The sequence below is a fragment of the Rattus rattus genome, chromosome 4, assembly GCF_011064425.1.
Source record: "Rattus rattus isolate New Zealand chromosome 4, Rrattus_CSIRO_v1, whole genome shotgun sequence".
Lineage (NCBI taxonomy): Eukaryota > Metazoa > Chordata > Mammalia > Rodentia > Muridae > Rattus > Rattus rattus.
In genome coordinates, this window is record NC_046157.1 from 123,237,533 (window position 1) to 123,260,942 (window position 23,410).

Consider the following 23,410-nt stretch of genomic DNA (forward strand, 5'->3'; position numbering starts at 1 on the left):
TTGCTCTTAACTGCTGAGTGTTTTAATTTCCCAGGTTATAATTTATTTTCAGTCTTCAAAAACTTAGCAGTAGAGAATTAGAACTAAATCTCTGTTCTCTTCCCGATCCGTCCTCTCCCTGACTCTGGTCTGTCACACTAGCCTGCAGGTAGTTGCTAGGAGGTAGCAGTGAAGCTGCACACGTAAGGCATGACTTGTTGAAATATGAATGAACAGTCAGTGAATAGCTGGTTTCTTATATGTGTTCTGTGTAACTCTTTACAGGATCTTGTTTCTCTGTGTAACTTCCATAACTATGATAATTTGAGACACTTTGCAAAAAAACTTGATCCTCGGAGAGAAGGAGGTGATCAAAGGGTAAGCCACCTCCTTCCCTAGCTGCTTCTTAGTGTCCTCTAAGATGAGGAAGTAGCCTCCCCTGCTTATGTAGAATTCCAGCTTGTTAACAGCCTCGTCTGCCAGTTTCAAATAAGTAAGTTATTTTTATTGTAGTCATAGATATTAAAATCATTTGTGATATTTAAACTGGAAATTGGTAGCTTAGCAGTACTGGTTTTCTGCTGCTTTTATTGAATTGTTTTTTGATCGATTACATTAAAAGAATATATTGGAAGATGTTATGTACTATGCATCTAATTTTTATAGCCTTGTTTTTACTCCTAATATTTGTTAGTTATTGTTTGGGATTAAATTTAGCTCATTGTCTAGTTTGTATATGAATATGTAAATGGACAGGTATATTAGACTAAATAAGAAAAAGGCCACTGGAGACAACACTTTTTCCAGAACATGTTTAATGATAGATTTTGGTGGTTGTAATAAGAAAACTGTAGTACTCTATGCTAAATACCTTTAAGGTCTTGTTTATTATCACTGTGTGGCCTCATATGCACAAACATTTCTTTTTAGAGTTAGTCGAAAAATCAGGATTTCAGGTTTTTTTTCATTGGGCCAAAGGACTTGCTGTTGAGAATGTTAATTCCATTCCTTTGCATCCCACATGAAGAGAATGTACAGTAAAATTACCGTGTACATTAGAAACACACAAATAATATTTTTAATGTGTACTAAGTACATCTTGTAAGTGCCAACTTTATTTTGTGTTAGTTCCAATCAGAGTAACCTTTACTAATATCTGAAAACTTTGAAACGCTGACAGTGATGGGTGAACATGTTAATGGATCTTAATAACTTTCATTGAAAAATACATTTTATAGCTTGGACCTTTCATCACTCAAGTGCACTAATAAATTGTGTATGTTGCTTGAACAACTAGCATTCCTTTGGACCATTGGACTATGAGAGTCTCCAGCAAGAACTTGCTTTAAAAGACACAGTGTGGAAAAAAGTGTCACCTGAGTCAAGTGACGACACGTCTACAACTATAGTGTATAGAATGGAAAGTCTGGGGGAGAGGAGCTAGAGGTGGGCTCTAGCTGCAAACGTTTCTCCTTTTAACATCGGAAACATCGTTAGGCATTTGTTTTCTTTCTTGTTTATTTTTCTAAACAAGTATTTATTCAAGCATTCGATTGTTATTAACCTTGGGTACTGGCACCATAAACTTAAAAAGGTTTTGTGGAATTTTTTTTCCACTTGTAATCTTTGTATAAAAATATTTCTTAAGTTTTGAAAGAGCATTTACAAGTAAAGCAAATTTTGCTTTATTTTTTAAAACTTAATGCAATTTCCTTAGTTACATTAAAATTTTATCTATATAATTTGGTAATCACATTGCCTTTCTTAGTTCTGAAGCCTGCATATTAAATTGAGAAGTGCTTTTCCTTTTCAGTTTTACTATAACTGATAGGATATTGGCAGTAGCAGTCGTAAGTACTTCCGTGCTAAAGACAAGACTGAAAAAGCAAAGTAATCAAAACTATTTTATTTAAAAGAGCAGTAGATTATAAAATTAGCTTTTTAATTTACATATATGCCAGTAATAGTGGTGAGGTTGGCTTTGAATATTTAAAATGCAAATACTTTTAAATGTCTGGTTTTTTCTGTTGTTTTAAAACTTTTCTGTTCTGTCAGAATCACAATGTATTAGGAATGTTTCACATCACTGAAACAGTCCAGCCAAAGAGTTGCAGATATGTGAGAATGGCATGTCCTGTTATTTAAAAGCTATAATGGTTAGCTGCTCAGAAAAAGAGACAGTGACTATCTTCAAAATGGATTGTATTTTCATATTATTCATGTAATTTTTTGTTGTATTTAAGTATGAACAGTAATTTGGTTTTTTAGCTTTTAGTAATTTTATTATATTTCATGAGTGCTAATGAACATTTCTTTTATGATAATTATAGCATCTCATAAATTTTGTTCTTTTTGAATTTTTATTAGCATACTTACGAAATGAATGTAGTCTGAAGGTATTAAGTATATAACTAAAATATTTGTTGAATTGGAATGCTTCTGTTTATTTTTAAAATGCAATATTGAGAATCAAAACTTTTTTCAAGAGAACCATAGGTTCCATTTAATCTGGTTGTAAACAACATACATATTTTTAAAATCTATCTTGGCAAAATGATACTAAAGTTCTGGATTTATTTACATGTCTTTCTTCGTGTATTTTGTTTTTCTCACAATTCAAGTTTGTTTTTTCAAATTCACTTTTAAGCTTGTAAATTTGGGGCAAGTGATTGAGAATGAAAGCCTTATAGCTTTTTAAAATTGTGACATATGTTCACTAGAGAAAATTCTGTAACTAAATAAAGTGCAGGAAAAAAATACTTCACTAATATAGATTCTAAATAAGATACAGGAAAATCCTGATGATCTGATTTGAAATTGGAAACTCTGATATTAAGAAAAGGTTCCTTCTCAAAAGTTCGACCTTAAAGCCGTTAGGCTAATTTAAGTATTAATATTTGTATTTAAATAATTACATAATGAGTTTTAGAAAAGGCTTGTTTGTCTGTTCCTTTGGTGTTCCGATGCATTTCCTAGCTGGATGCTTTAAAGCCTTGCCACTGCCCTGCCTGCGGACACTGAGCATTTCTTTTTCTTAAATCCAGGGTTATTTATGATTCAGGTAATTGAACACTTTAATTGGAAAAAGGATTTTAGGTTTTTCTCCCTCCATTTTCTATGAGAACATTTTATTGTTTCACTCAGAAGTTGGATTTACTTTACAAAATGACTTAATTTTCATATTGTGTGCATGTTTGTGTAAATTTCAAAACTTGTTAATTTTTGGCACTTCCTATATATAATTCTGGTAATGCTTGAATGTACACTTAAATATGAAGTAGGATTAAGTCAGCTGCTGTGTTTAAAGAATGCTGTTAAGAACAAGCATTCAAAAATGTGTATAGGAAGATGTGAGTGTAAGAGGAGGTGAGGTACTGGGAAGGTATCTGCAGACAAGAAGAGGAAAGAAAAGCTTTGCCACTTTGTGGATATATCTCAGTTCCCTTCAGTATTCTCAATCTCTTTTCAAATAAAGTTCTTTGAGAAGTACCCAGTATTGTTGGGTTTAATTTTTCCTACCATTATTGATTCTTGATATTCAAGCATTTACATGACAGCATATTTTTCCTTTTTCTTTTTTTCTGTTTTTTTTTTTGCCATCATTAACATTTCATTTGAAATGCATATTCTTGAAATATTTTGTTTTTAGCATAAATGTTGTGCATTTTATCTTAGTGTTTGGATTAAAACATTTGTGTTGTTGAGCTTTCTTCATTTGCTTTGTATATTTAATGATGTACCTTTATTTTCCAGTATGCCTACATTTTGTATTGTACAATAAATTTATTTTAAGCTGATTTTATTGTTTTTTTAATATATATGTTGAAACACCTGTGACATTTAAAATCAAAAAAACCAACCAAACAAACAGACAAAAACAACAACAACAAAACACTTGGGGTTTTAACTTAGACAAAAATTATCTTTTGTGAAGGTATTTACTGTTCTGAAGATTGCCTGAAAAGGAAACTAGAAATACCAGAAAGTCTTCATTTGAGTTTTAACTTTTAATGAAGTATAGTAGGGAGGAATTTTCCCATTGGTTATACTTGGATTATTTAAATAAAGACTTGACTGACCTGCCCTTAGTCCTATAAAAAAGAAATGAAAAGAAACAAACAAGATAAAAAACCACCTTATTCTATTTGCAGGCTGTTTCTGCTTCTGAGGGAGAATGTAACTGATGCCATTTGCTGTTTAAATAGTGGGGGCGGAACCATTGCCAAGTCAGCAAGATGTGTTGCTTTGTTCAGAATCACACTGTTGTTCATATGGAGTGGGCTGACTAATAAAAAGTCTACTTTAGGAGCTTTCGTATATTTTCACAATTCATTTCAAATTACCATCCAAATTACATAAACTGAATACATGCATTGTTGGCACATTTTTCTGTTTGTCTAGACCATAGTTAAGAGCGATTTCCCTAAGTACATTTTAAGTATTTTCAAAGAGAAAAGTATTCTTGTTTGGGTTAACTAGCATTAATAACTTAAATAACTTTCAGTACTAATTAACAAGTTTAAGTGTGGTTCACGTTATATTTATAATAGTGTATGTTTACTTAAGCTAAAGATAGATTTCTTAACCCACTGAATAAAGTAAAGGAAAAAGAGAAAATGCTACTTAAACAGTGCAGTTATTCCTAGGAGCGCGTGTACCTGTTTAAATTTACTAATTCTGAAAATGACCACCTGTTCCACGTAGTCTGTTAGATATGATTTATCAAATCACTGTATTCCTGCTACAGTGTTTGCCGTAACTAGAAATTTTGCTAGTCCCAAATTAGCAAAACCTATTCCTATTTATATTGACTTGAATAGTTGAATAGCTCAGCTTGAATAGTTACTTTATGGAATAGTTTTATTTAATTCACTGCAAAGTTGAGTTACGAGAATCTGCTCTAAGAATCTTGATATGTCTCCTAGATGACCTTAAGTTGAAGAATGAAAATTTTAAGAGTTATGATTAGTTTACTTACGTGTGATCCCCGTGCCCGCCAGTTTTCTACTACTTTCTATTAAATCTTACATGTGCTTTGTGTGACAAAACCAAAGCTACCTGAAGATGCAGAGTAAAAGTTTACTGCCATGCATCATGATCCTACAGTCGAGAGGTTAAGATTTATTTAGAACAGACACACACCCCACGCAGACACTATTTTCTGACATGGCAGTTCTCCGCCAAGGGTAATTATGTGTGAAATATAGTCATTCTCATTTCAAATTGCAGCAGTTTGAAAAATTATATCTTCTACTTCCTAGAAATGTAAGAAATTTAGTTGTATTATGGGAAGTTTTTTTCTTTCCAGATCTGGTAGTTTACTTTCAGTTTCTTCTATTGGATATTTTTTTTATTTACATCAAACGTTATTCCCTTTCCCAGACATAAGCCCAGTAGTTTAGTAATGTGAATACTGGAAACATCACACTTGAAGAAATTTGAAAAACTATCTAATGTAAAATAGAGACGTAAACTATCTAATTAAAGTTTGATGTTTCTTAACATTTTTAATAATGAAAAAGTACTTTTTAAAACAAAGACTGATCATAAGTCTTTTAAGTAATTGGGTTGCTACAGATGTCAATCCTTTTCCATTTATATTTTGTGTACAGATGGATGAGAAACAGGTTTAAGAAATATTTGCCATTTCTGTTTAATACATTTTGTTTGTATCTTAGCACTTTCAAGTTGTGATTAATAGATGTTTTTTAAATATTCATATGTCATGTTTATAAAGCATAACTTTTTTAAAACTTCAACAGTAGCTTGGCTTCAAAGCTCATTACCATTAATTAAGTAGAATATGGATTAGGTATATTGCTCTTAAAGACTTATTTTTGTAGTTATGTCTAACGCTAAATTACAATTTTTACATTTTTAAACATTGTGATCTTAGTACTTTAAAAGTCTGTGGTAAGGGATTTGTGGTGTGACTTAGTGATAAAGGCCCATGAAGCCATAGGTTGACTTCTATTGTCCGCTAATTCTGCCAGTAATCCCATGAGCTTGCTGAACGAAGTCTGCAGTGTTTCTGTTAAAATTTTGTGGCAAAGGGAAAGGTTTTACACTTTTTAAGATTTTCCTCGTAGTCTTTGGGGCTAGAAAGATGGCTCTTAAGAGTACCTAGTGCTTTTGCCTGGGATCTGGACCTGGTTCCCAGCACCCACTGGTAACTCACAGTCACCTTAACTCCAGTTCCAGGGGTGATCCAGTGTCCTCCTTTGGGCCCCATGGGTTCCTACGTGACCTGGTACACATTAACTCACCCACACGTAAATGTACACAGGAGTTAAAGTATTGATATCAACTTACCGAAATGCTTCCACCTCTAATTCCCCAGATTAAAATTACCTATTTTTGAAAGGCTTATTAGCCTTTGAAAGGAAAAATTCTTACCTGAAATAGTCTTTATTTTTATATTAGATTTCTGATTTTTGTTTCTATAGTAAAATTCTTCTCTCCCTGAAGTAATACTTGAGACTAATTACATTTGTAGTCTATAAACAGCGGAAGGGTCTACCTCCTTTCTACTAAAAAAATCAGATGAATGTGTAAATCTGTGATGTCCTTTGGTTCACTCTGATCTTGTGCCGTTTTGATTTGTTTAGAATCACTATAATGATCTCGAACATAATCTTCAAGGCTTCTAGGCATAAGCTCGCACTTACAGTGTTCTGTAGTACCCTGCTTGCTCCTTAGTGTTTACAGTCACATGTGATGATGGAATATTGAATAGTATTTCATTTACACAGACGGTGTGGAGAAACATAATTAGTGGTGGTACAACTGAAGTTAGTTGATTGTAGCATCAACATTTATTAAAACCATTTAATTTTATTCTTCATTAAGTAATAGTGCTGCAGTTTATAAAAACCGGTCAGGTTAGAGATGAGTGTTATAATTACACCCTAGTTCTAAAAATAAAAATATTACCCTGGAACCTTTGAAAGAAAAGTAAGTGTAGAAGAAGCATGACTCTAAAAATAAATGTTGCACCACTGCCTTTAAAAACAAATCGCTTTGGAGTTTAAAATATAAAGGTTATTCAAAGTAGCATTGGCAGAAGCAAGTATTATTTTTCTTTGGGTGTTAGGTTTTCCCAAGAACATGTAAGATAACAAGCTGCCGCACATTTTTATTTGCACCTGTGAATTGCTGCAACAAAGTTCCTGATTCGTCTCTAGTGCATATTATCTAACATACACGACTTCATTTTATGGTTTGGAATTTTCATTTTTTCATGAGAAAAATGTTATTCATTTTTTAAGGATTTTATTGACTTGTAAAATGTAAGAGTTAACACCATCCAAAAGGTACTGTTCTGGTAGCTGCGTAGCATGGTGTTGATCATGTGCTCACTCTGGGTGAGGCCAAGCACCAAGTTTAAAGGAGGAGGGGGCTGGGTTTGTTTTCTGTGTCTCAGCTGAAATGTGCTGGGTAGAGTCTTTTCCCTGCCAGTTCACAGGTACACGAATCTCTGCTTTTAAGAAATTGCTGTACTTGTAAATTCTAACTTCTGCTAGCCTACATACCAAAATTAGAAAGCTGGAATATTAGCATCAATGTACAAGTATAAATAATGATTGAGTTATTGCATTGTAAAATTAAAATCTTGATCTTTTGTCTTTTGTTAAAATTCTCTTTGGTTGTAGTTTACAGTTAAGTCTTAAGTGTTTTATATGTGCCTATCTAGTCATTACTGTGCAGTGTCATGTGTGGGGACAAAATAAAATTTACATCTTAGACTTTCTTCCCTTAAGTGAGATTAATAATGTATAAAACCATGGCATACAAATTAATTGAATTCTATGGGTCTGTTCTTATAACTTAAAAATCCTGACAGACAAGCCAAATGTGTATTTAAATATGCCTGTTCATTTTGTAATCTTTTCATACATAGTTTGCTTCTGGCAGAGTGAAACCTTTCTAACTTTTTATCATGATGAGTTACCCCCGAAGGGATTCCCCCTCTAAGTTACCATGTTGCTCATGGACTCTTCCCACTTCTGCTCAGTAATGTTGGTCTGTCGTTTCCTTTTGCTTGGGAGACTTTTTGTTTGTTGCCTTTTAAGAAAATCTACCTGAAATATATAACCCAAACTTTTATTCAGCAGTTATAGTTTATTATTTTAAATATTTAGTGTTTGCATCTAGAGTTTGGACTGAATACTGTTTGAGATGACTGTTGGAAGAGAGGTGTCAGTGTCCACTTAGTGCACTTACCTTGTGTTCGGGGGCTCTGGATAATTTGCTTTGCAGAGTTTTCTCACATACCATTTACATCTTCAGCATTCTTTGCAGGTGCTAGGAAGGAGGTTTAGTATTAGTATTTGGGTGGGCTGCCCTATATGGGCATGTTTTCTTTTAAAAAGAAATCCTTTTATGTTTCATTCTGCTCTGCAGCCACTATTTTTTTTTTTTTTCCGGAGCTGGGGACTGAACCCAGGGCCATGCGCTTGCTAGGCAAGTGCTCTACCACTGAGCTAAATCCCCAACCCTGCAACCACTATTTTAACAGTATGTTTAAAACATACTGTTTACTAGTTCTGTGACTAACGTTTTTTTTTTTTACCAGAGTGTGAGTAAAGCTGGCTTCATTAAGAGATACCATATTTCTTTTATTTTTCATTTGTAGTTGTTTGTTTTAATAACGTTGGGGTGGTGTATGTACCTATGATACAGGAGAGTAGTGTTGTTGGATCTCCCTGGAGCTAGAGTTACAGGCAGTAGTGAGCCACTGGTGTGGGTGCCGAAAACAGAACTCCAACTACTCACTGAACTTCTAAGGCTTTACTCCAGCCCTCACACATGGTCTTAACTACAAGTTTGAAATGACCAGGTGTACCTAAAATTGTCACAGTTTAAAACGGGAGAAAATGTCTTAACCATGTTTATTTGCAGTGCCAAAAACTATTATTATAAGAGCCTTAGATGTGCACACGTGAGCTAATTTAGTCCTCAAAAGGTTTGGGCCTGGACACATGTGGCCCAGGTTTGTTCAAGTCGTCTGTCTGTCTTGCTAGCCTAGGTAGTTGAGTTTTCTGTACATTGCAGAGGCAGTGTAAAGTTAAAATTTGGATAGTTTGGCTTCTAGAATCATTGTAATAGCTAACATAGATTGTGCTTACTGTGGGTCACCCACCATTGAAAAGCATGTTTCAGAATTACTTTTATTCTTATGGAAACCAGGAAGCGGGTCCATTGCACATTTAAATATTTTATTGTCTCTGGATTCTAGACAGGTTATTAAAACCTCTAGGTTCACACAGCTTCCAGAGTGCATCATCAGGAAAGCAGGTCATATTTGACCATAGACCATGCTGTGTCCCGTTGTACTTGTCAATAGGATGGAAATGTTCTATAAAAATCAAAGGGATGATACTTTGTAGACCAAGAATTTAAAGAAACTTCTCAGTGTTTTATAATTTAATTTTTAATGGAACTTAATAGTATAATAAGTGCTTACAAGCCATGTCACCAACATTCCATAATTTTATATGAGTGTATTCTGTACTCATAAGAAAAAAAATTCCTAGATCCCCTCACCTAAGAGTGATAGGAAGCTTCAGAAAGTTTTCAGCATGATCAGAGCAGATGTGACCTGGAATGGTCAGCTGTCTATTGAGCGTAGGCCGCTTCTATCCCAGTCTACCTCTGGAATCATTCTTTAGGTTATTTAAATATTATAGACACTACAGTGAATGCAAACACTGGAAGTTGTTTGGTTCAGAACAAATTACTTTGGAAATTGAGTTTTAAAATTCATGTCCCTAAACTGTCTCTTTAGCCTAACGCTACTTATTGAAAATCTTCACTAACTCCGATCTCAGTGATCAAAGTAGAATTTACTTCTGTTCTAGTTCTTGATTATGAACTGGAATATCATTATCCAAGAGTGAATTTAGCGTCTGTATTGAATCAAAACTATGATGATTCAGTGATGAGCATGAAATTTCCCTATTCACCAAAACCTACTATAGTTGTCCTTGAATAATTGGCTTGGTTTTGACTTTAGTGATAAATTAAGTGTGCAGGGTAGGGTGTGGAAGAGGGGTTGAAGCAAAATCACAACACTGGAATACAGAAAGCACTGTCTGGGAGTCTTCAATACATAGTACTGCAGTTAGGGGTATCCTGTAAGAACTGTCCCTTGTTATTTTTTGTCAAGTTCCTTGTCAGTGTGCCCACTATAACTTGTTCTGGTTGGGTGTTGATTTTGAGATAGTTAAGACAGATAGGCAGAGATGGGTAGGTAAAGGATACAGTGAGTGAGTTTAAGTAGTCCGTTCCTCTTAGGAAGTTCTTTCCTGTTTGTGTGAGTATAAGAGCAGTGGGTTCTAGGTTTCCAATTAAGTATTCTCAGTTTGTATTTTATATAGCTTCCAGAAGGTTCTTAGTCCTTTATCATTAATGGGGATTTTATATCTTCTCTTAACTTCTGGTACTGCAAAATCATGCTCATGTACATACACACATACATAATCCATATATATATTTTCCCTGCTGATGTCTGAAATTGTATTTCCATATATATTGTATAGCCTTTTAAAGCATTTTTCTTGTCGAGTAAGAACTAAAATGAGAAAGTTATTATTACTCTTAGCATTTCACTAGTTTTTATTTAAATAGCATGTATTTAATTAAATCTGTTTAGCTATTTTAATTTGATGGAGTAATTTCATACTTTATAAATTAACCTTGGCATTATTCTTCTTGTCTATTACCCATTTCCTGAGTCATTGAGCCTGTATGTCTTTATTTTAAAAACATTTAGATTTTTTTAAATGTATGTGTTTTGTTGCATGTATGACTATATCACATATATGCCTGATGCAGAAGTCAGTGGAGGACATTGGATCTCTTCAAACTGAGTAGGGACAGTTGTGAGCCACCGTGCTGGATCAAACCTGTGATGTATGCAAGAACAAGACATGCTCTTAACTAACCCCTACCCCATCTCTCTAGTCTCCAGTATTTATTGTGTTTTACCTATGATTGATTTAGTATGAAAAAACAAACACGTGTCTGGTTTATGTTACACAATGTGATCTACAATTCCAACCGTTTTCTCACAGAAGGTGTGGTCTTATGAATATGTGAATACTCTGCTATATGTATATTCATCTTTACTTACCCACTTATCAGTAAGGACCTAGGTAGGTCCCATAATTTTCCTGTTGTAAACAGGGCTGCAGTAAAGAATGTTAAGCTCTAGATCTTCTGTCACCGTATTTCTCAGGATAGTTTGGGAAGCGTTTATACAGGGTCTTACATTCCACCTTAAGGACTTGATCTTAGACAAACCGCCATGTGAGCCTTGACAGCTTTTAAGAATGGTTCAGTTTTTAAACACTGGAAAATGTACTAGAGGGAGAATAAAAATTCTGATGATGTACTTGGGATATGTGCTAGGAGAGGCTTAGCATACAGTGGGTGAGAAGAAGGTGACATCAAGTTCATTGCCATGGCTAGGATGAGCAATAGGACTAAAGCTGCTGCCCTTCCCACGAACACCACAGAAGCACATCTTGGGAGGGGCTAGAAAGTAGTTCATCTTCAGCTCTTAAAAGAGTTAACTATAGGTAGCAAGGGTTGTTATTTTCTAAACACCAGGGTAAAGTAGCCTTTCCAGGGCTAGTACTCACAGCAAGGTGAATGAACTCAACCAACCTTTGAATCTCGTGCCTGTCACCTTATACTTGGAAGCAGGCTGCTCTGTCTGAGCTGCGTTGGCCTTTGCAGAACAGCTAAGTGGAGGAAGGGAGAAAAGAGGCACCTTCAATCAGGAAAACCTTCCTCAGAAACCCACTTGGCACTGTTCACTCTAGTGACAGGACTACATGTAAGGACACGTTTTATTTGAGCACATTGCTGCCTGCAACAGAGATTGTTACTGCAAGTGGACACCAATCTGGCCAGGAGCAGTGGATGAGCTGTAGGGATGTGTATGCTAAGGTTCGACTTCGTGAACATGAGAATATTTAGGAGGGCAGTAGGAGAGGTCTGAAGTTACTGTTCAAGGAGAAAAGGACAAGTGAGAAATAAAGCAGACCTCAGGCTGAGCCCTAGAAACTTCTAGGTAGGATAGAGCAGAAGGAACCTTCACTTGGAAATAAAAAAAAGTAGCCAGTGGAGAAAACCCAAGGACTGTCAGAAGTCTAGAAAAGTGTTTCTGGCAGTTAGGAATAGTGAACTCGGTGGAGAACTGAGATGAAGGCATTGTGCTCATGTGTCTCCCCCCACCTCAACCCCCCCCCATGGTGTTAAGATGCCATTTTACTTAAAAAGTGTTGAGTAGATGCTATGGACAATCTTATGGCTGGGTAACCTAGCCCTGCCTCCTAGTTTAAAGAATTGGTACTTGATTTGAAATGTAAAATTCTCAGAACTCATCACTGCCGATAAAAATTATCCTGTCAAGAATTAGAGGTTGGAGTAGATCCTAGAGAGGCAGTAATCGATAATGGGGTTCCTGGAAAGAGCTGGAGCTCTCAGGTGAGAGAAAGATTAGCTTTGACTGGGGAAAGTACCTCCAAAAAATATGCAGATTTGAAGATATGGTTGGTTTAGGAGTATGTTAGCTTTTTTCCCCTGGAGAAAGGGCGGTGCTTTCTGTTGAAAATAAATCGTGAGCTTGGAGGTAAACTTCAAGGTTTCAGAATAGTTCTTACAGAGAAGGGGGCAGGAGACTGGACAGTGCCCCTCACGTACGCCGAGGTAGGGGCAGGACAGTTGGACATGCTCAGTATCTGGGACTGGACCTTGAGTTTGGATTTAGCAGAAGACTGGAAAGCAGAGGGTTTTACAGTGTTCTTTAGCAGGCTTTGGAAGCTACTTCAGATTCTTCCCACACAGAAGGCTTGAGATGCTTTTAGTTGTACCCCTGCTTGTCCTTTTTAGAACGTGCCTCTTCTTGAACTTTGCACAGATTCATCATGGACTCATAAGTGGACTGTGTATAGACAGTAGATTCTGTCCATGCCTAACTTCTTTACTTTCAGAATAAAAACATTGTCAGAAGAGTATAAATTCTAGGCAGAACATGGTGGTGCAGTTCTGTAGCCCCAGCACTCGAGAAGGCTGAGGCAAGAAAAAACATTGTAAATGCTAAAATAAGGACAGTTGCTAGGTGATAATAAAGCCTATGCCAGATGTTGAATGATGTATGTGTACACAGATATCATATCTAAACCTTATTTTTGAAGATAGTAAAACATCTATCCAGAAGTTTTCTAAACATGTAGAACTTGGCACTGTGATGTGAATTATGATCAGATTCGGGTGGCTATTAAAATACCCTGCAAGACATTAGGGAAACAGAGTGGAACTTCTCTATATGTGATGCATACAGTACACCATTGAGCTTTCACAAAAGTGAAACAAGTATGCTTTACCATAGACCAGTGGGAATTAGGATTCCCCCTAATGTTGAGGCAGTTAATGTAGTTGTGATTGCAGTAACTAGAAAACTCATGACCATCTGTCAGTATAATGGACATTCTGGGAGAGAATTTGATTCTGAATTGAAGGTATAATTTGCTGCCATTACTGTGTCTCAGGATGAATAGAACCCCATCCATTTTAAGGACCGTGTTTGTGTTTAGTTTTAATTTACCCAAGACAAGGCCTTTGTAGCCATCCTTGGATTTCAGTGGGCCTGATTGTGCTGTTTTCTTTGAAGTAACATATAAATATTTGGTAGCCAGATTCTTCCTCCTCTTCCTCTTCCTCTTCCTCTTCCTCTTCCTCTTCCTCTTCCTCTTCCTCTTCCTAAGAGCACAGAGTTAGCCGTCGGCTGCGTATGTAGCCCAGCATAAAGGGGATGCCTCTGCATGCCTTGAGTCTTCCAAGCTAGCCCATGGCATTGGCAGGGACTTCAGATCCACGGAGACAGCTGTTGGTTGCTAGTGGTTCTTATATTGACCCAGAACTCACATTTCACGTTTTAGAGAATTAAATGCAAAGAACAAAGATACATTCTGTACATCTCTGCATTTATTTGATTTTGGTTTTGCTATAACAAACTGAATTCTTCCCTTATTTTTACATCATTGAAAAATTGACACTAATAAAAATGAAGATCTCGGAGTTGCTATCACAGCATGTTTTCATCTTGGTATTAAGATTTTTAGAGGACATCTCTTGTCCTGATAAAGGTCCCTGGCATCAGACAGACTCCTGTGGGCCACTTGCCAGCTCTAATACCCAGATTTTCATTTACATGCCTAGCTGTCAAGGAGAGGAGGTACTCTGCCCTTTTTTAATGATATAATCTTACTTTTTTCTTTTCTTTTTCCTTTTTTTAACGAGTAGTAATTTTTAAAGATTTATTTATTTTTGTTTATAAATAGAGTACACTGTAGCTGTCTTCAAACACACCAGAAGAGTGCATCAGATCCCATTAGAGATGGTTGTGAGCCACCATGTAGTTGCTGGGAATTGAACTCAGGAAGAGCAGTCAGTGCTCTTACCCACTGAGCTACCTCTCCAGCCCGAGTAGTTGTTTTTTTAACAGGACTTCTTAGATGATATATTCTTGAAATTTTAACTGGCTTGCTTAACAGAGTTTATTTTTGAGCTAAATGAAGAATAGAATGCCCTTTGGAGGTGCCATTTTTCACCTGGTATTTTTAAAGTGAAATTCCTGTAGAGTAGGAATTTGGTATTAGAGCAAAGTTGACTATTTGATTTCTCTGCTGAAATCACCATAGGAGAACTTCCTGTGTTTATGGCAGGGAAAATGTAAATATGAGCATGAAATTGCTCCCATTACTCATAAAGGATTGTCTCTAATCCTCTGTTCTGACCAATCAGGTCAGTTGCATTAGCTCTGTCTATATATAGCTCTTGAATAGCATTGTCGAGTAAATCACGGGAAAGCTTATGAGCAGGTGGCCTCTCACTCAGCCTGTTTTCATTCAGTGTTATAAAACTGTGTTCTGCATCTCTGCTGATAGTCACGTGGCTCATAAAAGACATGTCTGCTCACAACACTGCATATATATTTTTACCTTTGACAGCAAGGCATTTGGTTTCCATATATTGTCAACTTGAAAGTGTCCTTTAGCCACATTAGAGTAGGTAAGTGTGTTTTTACCTGAAAGGAAGAAAGGTTTTGATGAAAGAAGTCCAAGGACTTATTTTCATTTAATATTTAGAAGTCCTTGATTCAGCTAAGGAGAGGAAGGGTGTGCTTTCTTTATTTGGTTGGTGTTTTGTTTGTTTTGTTCTTTATTTTGTAATGGCATAATCTCAATATTTTGTTTAGTGGGTAATCATTTTTTTAGCAAGGTTTCTTAGATCACACTTTGCTGAGAAATGTTGAGTGAGACTTCTAAAACAAAACAGGATCTTCAGTCATGGTTTATTTATCAGAAGTATCCATTCCATGCAACCGATACTGCAGGGGCAGAAACGGAGAACAGCCTGGTCAGACAGGACAGCCTTTTAGTTACCTAAGTTTTACATTAAACCCCTATAATAGAGCTGGTAAGTTTTAGTGTGGAGACAAACTAAGGAAAAGAAATCAGGGGGCCAGGTTCACAGGAGCTGGTGATGGAGGTAGAAAACACACAATTGGGATAAAAGTGAAACCAGTGACCCAGTCCCTCCTACTCTCCCAGCTCCCCCCTCCCAGGAGTTAGCAAAGGCCCTTAGGAATTAGAACTCAATTGTTCAATTTCCTTCTCACCTTTGGTTATGAATATGAGATCTGTCAAGGCCTTGAATCACTGGGATAAGTACAGACTGAGAATGCAGATACCGGGTTCTATGCTTGGTCACTAGTTGATATCATAGAACGTTAACCAAGGAAGGCTCTTCATCTTAGCAGCAATTAATAAATAGAACATAGCCATCTATCTATTTAACATCTGGCCTGTCAAAGATTCAGAAATGACTAAACATCGAATTTCTCATAATTAACCCACTGCAAAAACTCAGCACGATTCATAACTTAAAGGGCAGTTAGCAGGGTATCTGGGGAACAAGTCACAGTTGAGCTTGTAAAGCTCAAAATAAGAGGTTGAAGACGTTATGATGTTAGATTTCTGACACATTTTAGAATAGTAAGCTTAATATACACACAATGCACTTGTAGCTTTGGCAGAACAAGTAAGGTTTTAGCATGCCACACGTGCCAGATTCAGGTGAACTCAAGTGAACGATAACATTCTTTTGTCCTATGGTCATCATGACTTTGTACAAATAAACTAAGATAACAGTGTCTGGTTCTGGCAAGTTCTGACATGATTTGATAAAGAAAACATAGTACTAGAAAACATGTAAGACAAGGGAACTCTGAGCTTTTAATCTATAAAGTTTTGATGGATCCATGCCCCAGTGGGATTTTTCACTGTGGGAAGGTAGATATTAGAACCATCAATTTACAGAGCTCCTGTCCCTGCCATGTTTGGTCTCCATTTCTAAGGAATCAGCAGATTTTTATACCCCTGGCAGTTACTGTTAACCCACTGTTTTCTGGACCTGTAGTGTCAAGAGGAGAGTTAGGAAAGAGCTCTGTAACTGTTAGCAGGCCCATATCCTTTGCAAGGTTGGCCGGACAGTGCATGGGAGCTGTGCGGTGTCCCTTTCCTTCATTGATATTACCATGTACCTTCTAGGGGACATTTCGGTTTCACTGAACAGAACAGGAAATGTTACCCCTCAGTAAATGTGATACTCCTTTTGAAGTTGTTGGTCTCATTTTATTTCTTGGTGCCTAAAGCTCATACTTAATTTATATAGACTAAAACGTATACCACTGTAGGATGTGGATGGCACATCCGTATAATCCCAGGATCCTACAGGCTGGGTGGGAGGCTCTAAGTTCAAAGCCAGCCAGGGCTTTAAACAGAGAAAGTATGTCTGAAATACGGAGGAATTTGTGATGTATTCTTAAGCAGTACCCAGGCATGTGATACTTTCTAGTGCCTTCTGTCTTGGAGAGAGACAGACAGACAGACACACACACACACACACACACACACTTCATGATTAAACTTTTTCTACTGGTTTGAACCAAATTCAGGCTTTTTGTTTTCAATGAGAATAGTAATAAACTTGGTTTATTATTGGTTAGTTCTCCTTTTGTAACTTTTGTTAAGTTTAATGTCCCTCCTGTTTATCACAAAACTAGCTGTTGCACTCATTGCTTTCTCATTTAATTTCAATTTGTTTGTATCTCTGAACTGAAACATGCTTGAGGATTGTTAGTAAAACTTAACATAGGCTAGTTGCATTGTATAATAAGCCCTCCCTAGCTTTACAAGAAAATTTCAGCTTGTTTTTTTCTTTTATCAATGACTAAGTAACTAAACAAGGAACACATTCTTCAAAGATGTGTGGTCTAAATTCGGGCAAGGCCTGGCAGAACATCTTCCTCAAATGTGCAAGGTCCTAAGTTCAGTCCCTAGCACTGGACAAAAGGCAAACACAACCCAGAACACAGGCTGGTAGTTCATGTATATGGTAACTAAAACAGATAAGGATTATGACTGCTTGGGAAAAGTTAACATTTTAGGATCAAGGGTATATGGTGTGTGGGTATATGCATATCAGAATCCGTAGCTTGCGTCTGTGATGGGGGAGGGAAGATAGAAAGTGAATATACCCTAGGGTCATATGTGGCGGTGCATACACATGCATACATACATAGATTACTTCCAGTCACATACTGTGTTAGTGCTCACAGGGGTGCCTAGGGCATATGGAGAAAGGGTGGAGGGCCACACTTTGACAGACCTAAGTTGCACTTTTGCAGAGGAGCAGAATTTCTATTCAGGTTGTGGAGAAAAACATCTAATGATGGGTCCTAGTTCATGCTGTGGCATGGCAGGTAGGAGTGTGAATGGGTTAAGTAAGGAGAAGACACCTGGACAAGCAGGCACAGAAACAAGGGCTTAGTGAGCAAGACCAGCTCTGCTGTGTCAATATAAAGAGAGAAAAACAGATTAGCAAAACTGAAGAACCTTAAATGCTGGGCAAAAACCCAAGGCAGTGATAGTGTTGAATGCTTGATTCTGTGCAAGAAAATGCTCACTTAATTCAGTGTTAATATAACAGATACACAGCAGCCACTGGTTACAGTCAGGAAAGAAAACACCAGATTTCCGCTAATAGGGAGCTTAAATTAAATGGGACAAAGATGATAAACAGGCTGGGGACTAGATGATAAGAGTTTAATAGGCTGTGACAGTCCTCCACTTGAGATAAGACTGGGACCTAGATAAGCTATGGCAGTAGTGATGGGTGGTAAAACTGGTGTCTTGGTAAATGTTTTGGGGGATTAATTGCATATGCTGCACTAGATGTGGGTTACCAGAGGCCTCTCCCTCAGCAGGTACTCTGTGTAGAATACTTAGGTGGGATGGGCAGCTACTGGGTATCCTCTTGGACTTCAGCCAGCCGTCCCTGTGGAGGACTCCACAAGCAAAGTCAGCAGCTCTGACCTCTGGGGTTCAGAATGAACAAGTGCTGAATTGTGTCTCACAAACCAGGAGAGCCTGGAGGAGAGAAAGGCAGCACAAACCCAAACCCATTTAAACAGGAGTAAGTCATGGCTGTGATGTGGAATATGGACTGTCAGCTGAGTAGGCTGGTGGAGTCAACAGTTGGGATATAGGAACAGGCCTTGGATGTTCAAGATCTAGAATGGGAAGTCATTCTCCCTGGAAGAACCTATGAACCCTATGAGGGATGCTGTGCTAAAAATGAGGCTGATGACAGCCTTTGGAGTACCACGAGGCCGTGGAGACTGTGTCCAGCAGTTAACAGGAGGTGTTCAGGGTGCTGCAGTGTCACGAGAGGCCACCAGAGATGTGTTGGCTTAGAAAGGCAGTGGAGCTTGAAGAGTACTGCTAGCAAGATGTGAAGGTAATTCTCAGGGAAATAAAAGACACATTCAGAAAGTATGTCCTAAAGGGGGAAACTTTAGGGTAAAATGCTGAATGAATAGGTTTTTCTGTGTATTTTGGAAGAAGTGAAGGAGGTGAATGTAGAAGATCTAGAAGCAAAGACCCTCCCTGGCAGTATGGCAGGCCATCTAGAAGAGTGCCTGCCTGAGTGCAGAAGGATGGATGAGTGCAGAAGAAATGAGACTGTGGTCTGAGGCAGGGACAGAAGGAAGAGTAGGAGGAGATGGTATTTGCTTAAGAGTATTGGGAGTTGTGAAGATGGCTTTTAATGTGGTCGGTGTAGTTTTAATCAGTGTTACCAGTGGGGTTCTTTAACCTGGGCTTTGCCTGCGGAAAGTCTAAAGGGAACGAATGGGAAAGAGAAACAGTGGCAGACAATGGGAAGTTAGTGATTTCTAACAACAGGCGATCAGTCTCACGCTGACTGGTAGCACAGGGGAGATGGGGATTAAAACGTCCTGGGCTGGGAGATGGCTCCTCTGTGAAGAGCACTTCTTGCTCTTGCAGAAGACCCAATTCACAGCACCCTTGTGGGTGACTCAACTGTTCTAACCCTGGTTCCAGTGTATCCAGAGCCCTCTCTGGTCACATCAGGCACTGTATTCATGAGTGGTGGCTCATAACCAGCCGAGCTATCAAAGTCACTGAGACTAACAGAACCTGTTTTTATCACTCTTCTCCAAGTGAGGAGATGGAGGAGTGATGTCCTCATGCTCTTAGAGTCTTTATAGTAAAAGCCCGCCCTCTTCCCACAGCTCTGGAGCAGGATAGGCACAGAGGCTCGCAGGAGCAAAGAGTGGGCAGGACGGAGTTTGTGCGCTGAAGTACTGACTAGGTAGGCATGGACTTCTGAGGTGATCTCAGTAAAGAGTGGTGTTTAGGGATGTGCCACTCTCCTAGCTAGACAGGCTCCTGCCCATGAATCACCAATAGGGGAATTTAGTATTTTAAGAACATGTCTAACCATAGGGTCCTTTTTTCTATGGAGAATTACTGGGCTAGTTTCCAGGAAACCCTTTGAACGCTAAGTCAGAGGTGTTCAGCGGTGTTCAGCAGCCAGCCTTAAAGTTCACAGGTTGTGGAAAGGGGAGCTGTAATGTGAGGAAGGCAACGTCAGGTTTCAGGTCTGGAGAGAAGCAGTCCCACAACTGTGGCCTTATTCCTGGAGAGCTGGGCTATCCTGTGCTGTCTGTGTTAGACTAATATGTCTACCACTGAGTCCCATTAAGTTGAGTCATCAGAATGAATGCTGACACTACAGGGTGTAAACTTGGCAGTCTATAATTAGTACTGTCTGGGCTTTCAATAAACAGGGATCAGTAGTCTGAATGAAAGCAGGTCAAAACTGGATATCTTAGAATAACTTGCCTATTCCACTTAACTATAAAATGAGCAGGTAACTATCAAAAGTAGATGCACCTTAAGCCATGGTCCACACTATAGCAGGGTCTTGCCCTTTATGCAGTGTCATATGTTCTGAGCGTGCCCCAGTTGCACTAATCATCCAGGCAATAGTCAAGATTCCCCACTGAAGAGCAGCTTTGCTCTTAAGTTTATGGTGATGTATAAGGAAGTCAGTAATTAGAGAGGACAATGGTGCTGGCAGTGATGAGACGTTTATGTAGCCTGAGTTAGTTTTAGCGTGGATGACTTTTACCCATGTAGACTTGTTTAATGGAGTGAGACATACATACATACTACATGAGTTTTCTAAAGAACTTAGTTTTCTTCACTGCAGACGTGTTATGAGCCTCCACTCTGTGTCAGTATTCTAGTCGTTCCCACATGTATCTTACCACTTAATTTTCTCTCAGTCTTGGTTAAGGCCATGTGTGTTTTTTAGATGTGTGCCTGGGATAACATCTGGCCAATCCAGCTGGTCTTCAAAGCATATGGAAACTATAGGCAATGGCCTCATTTGCTTTCTCCCACAAGTATCCATTTGTTTGTCCACAGGTAAAGTCGGTGATAAACCTCCTGTTTGCTGCGTACACTGGAGATGTGTCTGCCCTCCGAAGGTATGCGGGCAGGGTGCAAACACTGGCTTTTGGTGTTTGAAGGTGCATCTGGTCAAGCAGCTGTCCTAAGGTTAAAGTCTCACTGACACCTATAATAAAAGCTACCCAAGTTATATACACACTAACCCCCACTTCCAGTGTGTCAGACCTGCCGAGATCGCTGAGGTAACTAGCCCACTGACGAGTGGTTTACTGTAACATCTCTGTTGAGATAGGAGCCAGGATGTTTGGTATAGTGCATGTTACCAGGATGAGAAAGGCCATGAAATACTGGATAGTGAGCATGGGTTCCCTCTCAGAGTTGCAACTGACCTTTGAAGAGGATATGGCTAGGCTGCTTTCCATGCTAGAAATCTATTGATGTCTCATCTGTTGTTGGCAAATGGGTTAAAGACTGGGAGTCATAATGAAAACATGTAGCTTAGCCAAGACATTTTTGCCCTTTCAATACAGCTATGCCACTAATAATGGGATAAAACTTAGCTCTGGGAGAGACTGCTATTTATCTTACTCCAAAGTAGCAAAGCTGAGGAAGAGCCGTCACGTGGTATTTACCCTCAGTCTGGTAACACAGGAAACCTGAATGAGAGGCCTCGATTGAACTGATGGGGTAAATGTTACCACTGAGCCAAATCAATCTCATGTGGTGATTAGCTATTTATGAATTGTCAGGTTTGCTCTGTCGGCCATGGACATGGAACAGAGAGATTATGACTCCAGAACAGCCCTCCATGTGGCTGCTGCAGAAGGTAGGAAATGCATGAACCACTTAGAGCTTTTACAGACTGAGACTCTACTTGAGACTAACGGACATCTTTTGTGTTTTGGGGAATGTAGGTCATGTTGAAGTTGTCAAGTTTTTGCTGGAAGCTTGCAAAGTTAACCCCTTCCCCAAGGACAGGTGAGTGTCTAAATTACTGGCTCCCATAGCCGCTACGTCCCAAGTTGAGTACACAGACTCAAGTGTCAAGCAGTGCTTACGTCCACGGTGTCTGACAAAGGAACATGCAGAATTTTGCTGTGTGGGTGACATCCAACCCCATATCCAAGAGTGGCGTCCTGTTCAGGACTTTTAGGTCTGACGACCAATGAGCACGTGAAGAAGACAGTCCTTCGTACTTGAAAAGAGAAAATGGGAACTCTGTTCTCAGGAACTTGTAACTACACAGGACAGACGACACAGATGCGTAGGAAAGTCTGTAAGGAAGCCGATGTCGAGTGCTGTAGTTGCTTGGGGATTTGCTGCAGTTGGTCTAAGCTGGCTTTGTGGCAGTTGGATAGTAAATAGTCCATCAGAGGAGAGATTTGAAGGCACTGAACGAGGGAAAGTATTCTGCCTGGAGTGGGAAGGGTCACCTAGAACACCCTGCTCCTCTGTGCTTCTCTCCTGGCCCTGTGGCCTAAGGCTGAGGGCTGTGCTAAGCATGCCATAAACTGTGCTCACCACTTGGGCATCCCGTCTTGAAGTTGAATGGCTGAGCCACTGCTGTAGCAGTAAGGATAGAGGCTCAGAAGAATGCAATGGAGCCATGCTTAGTGCTGTTTGAAGTGTAGAGTTTGGAATGAAGCCTAAGAGCTGCACAAAGTTTAGAGCAAATTGACTCTCTCCAACTCGGTTGGATTACTAAGCCTTTGTTTTAGGGGCCTAAATCTTTTTGGTTCAGGTTACCAAAAAAATGACAACTTATGGCATCAGTAACTGAAGTGTGTTAGTGATTTTCTGAAGTAGTAACGTGTTGGCTCTCTCTCCATTCCTATGGTTATTTAAAAGAAGGGTTGAAATAAGCTATGTGGCCGTCCTCCAAAATCTCAAGGTAGGCTGACAGACCTCCTATATACCCAATATTGTGTCCACCAGGTTTCTAGAGTAAAAAACTTAAAAGTGTCTTCCTGTGTTTATATCTCAACTCAAACACTACTTAATATATGTTGGAAATATTTATATGTAAATTCCAAATTGGCCTTGGAGAATAGAAGTTGAACTTTTTCATCTTACAGACAAAAGATAGTTGAGTAACTTGGTAAATGTGTGTTCACCTAGTCCAGAACTGGAGCTCCGTGTTTTCCGCATCATACAGAATCAGTGTCACCTGTGTTATAAATCAGCAAGACTGAAACACTGTATTCGTACAGGCGGAGTTAGTGCTCATTACGCCATGGAAGAGATGTTAAGGTGACCTGGCAGTTTTCCCAAAAGCAGACACACATGCTTGATCTGTGAGAGCCCATGACTCCCTAATGAAAAGCCACACCAAAGGGAAAAAATCAGTAATTCAGCTGTCTCTTGAGAAACAAGACATGTAAAGTTTTACTTACCTGATTTCAAAAATTAAGAGCAGGCCACCATAAACATTTAAAATGTGAAATAAAACACTTTTTTGCTTCACATTGTGCTCTATAAAGAAGGTGATGGGTTCTAGATGGACACAGAATGATGGGAAGAAGCAAAGGCCAGGAGGTGGGACAGGAACCAGCGTTAGAGAGGCCAGCGGGAGGAGG

At 38.5% G+C, this 23,410-nt stretch overlaps 1 protein-coding gene across 3 annotated transcripts in view; it reads left to right on the top strand.

The window, feature by feature from the left end:
• Gls (glutaminase) overlaps positions 1-23,410 on the top strand; it is a 70,863-nt gene that overhangs the window by 44,194 nt on the left and 3,259 nt on the right. Inside the window, exons 14-17 of one of the 3 annotated variants that reach the window (XM_032901086.1) lie at positions 265-357; positions 20,850-20,911; positions 21,584-21,660; positions 21,749-21,812. In XM_032901086.1, coding sequence (XP_032756977.1) covers positions 265-357; positions 20,850-20,911; positions 21,584-21,660; positions 21,749-21,812 — 296 coding nt within the window. Of the gene's footprint in view, positions 1-264; positions 358-1,217; positions 3,777-20,849; positions 20,912-21,583; positions 21,661-21,748; positions 21,813-23,410 lie in introns of those variants that run through there. The other 2 variants (XM_032901089.1, XM_032901087.1) reach the window with 2 other exon arrangements.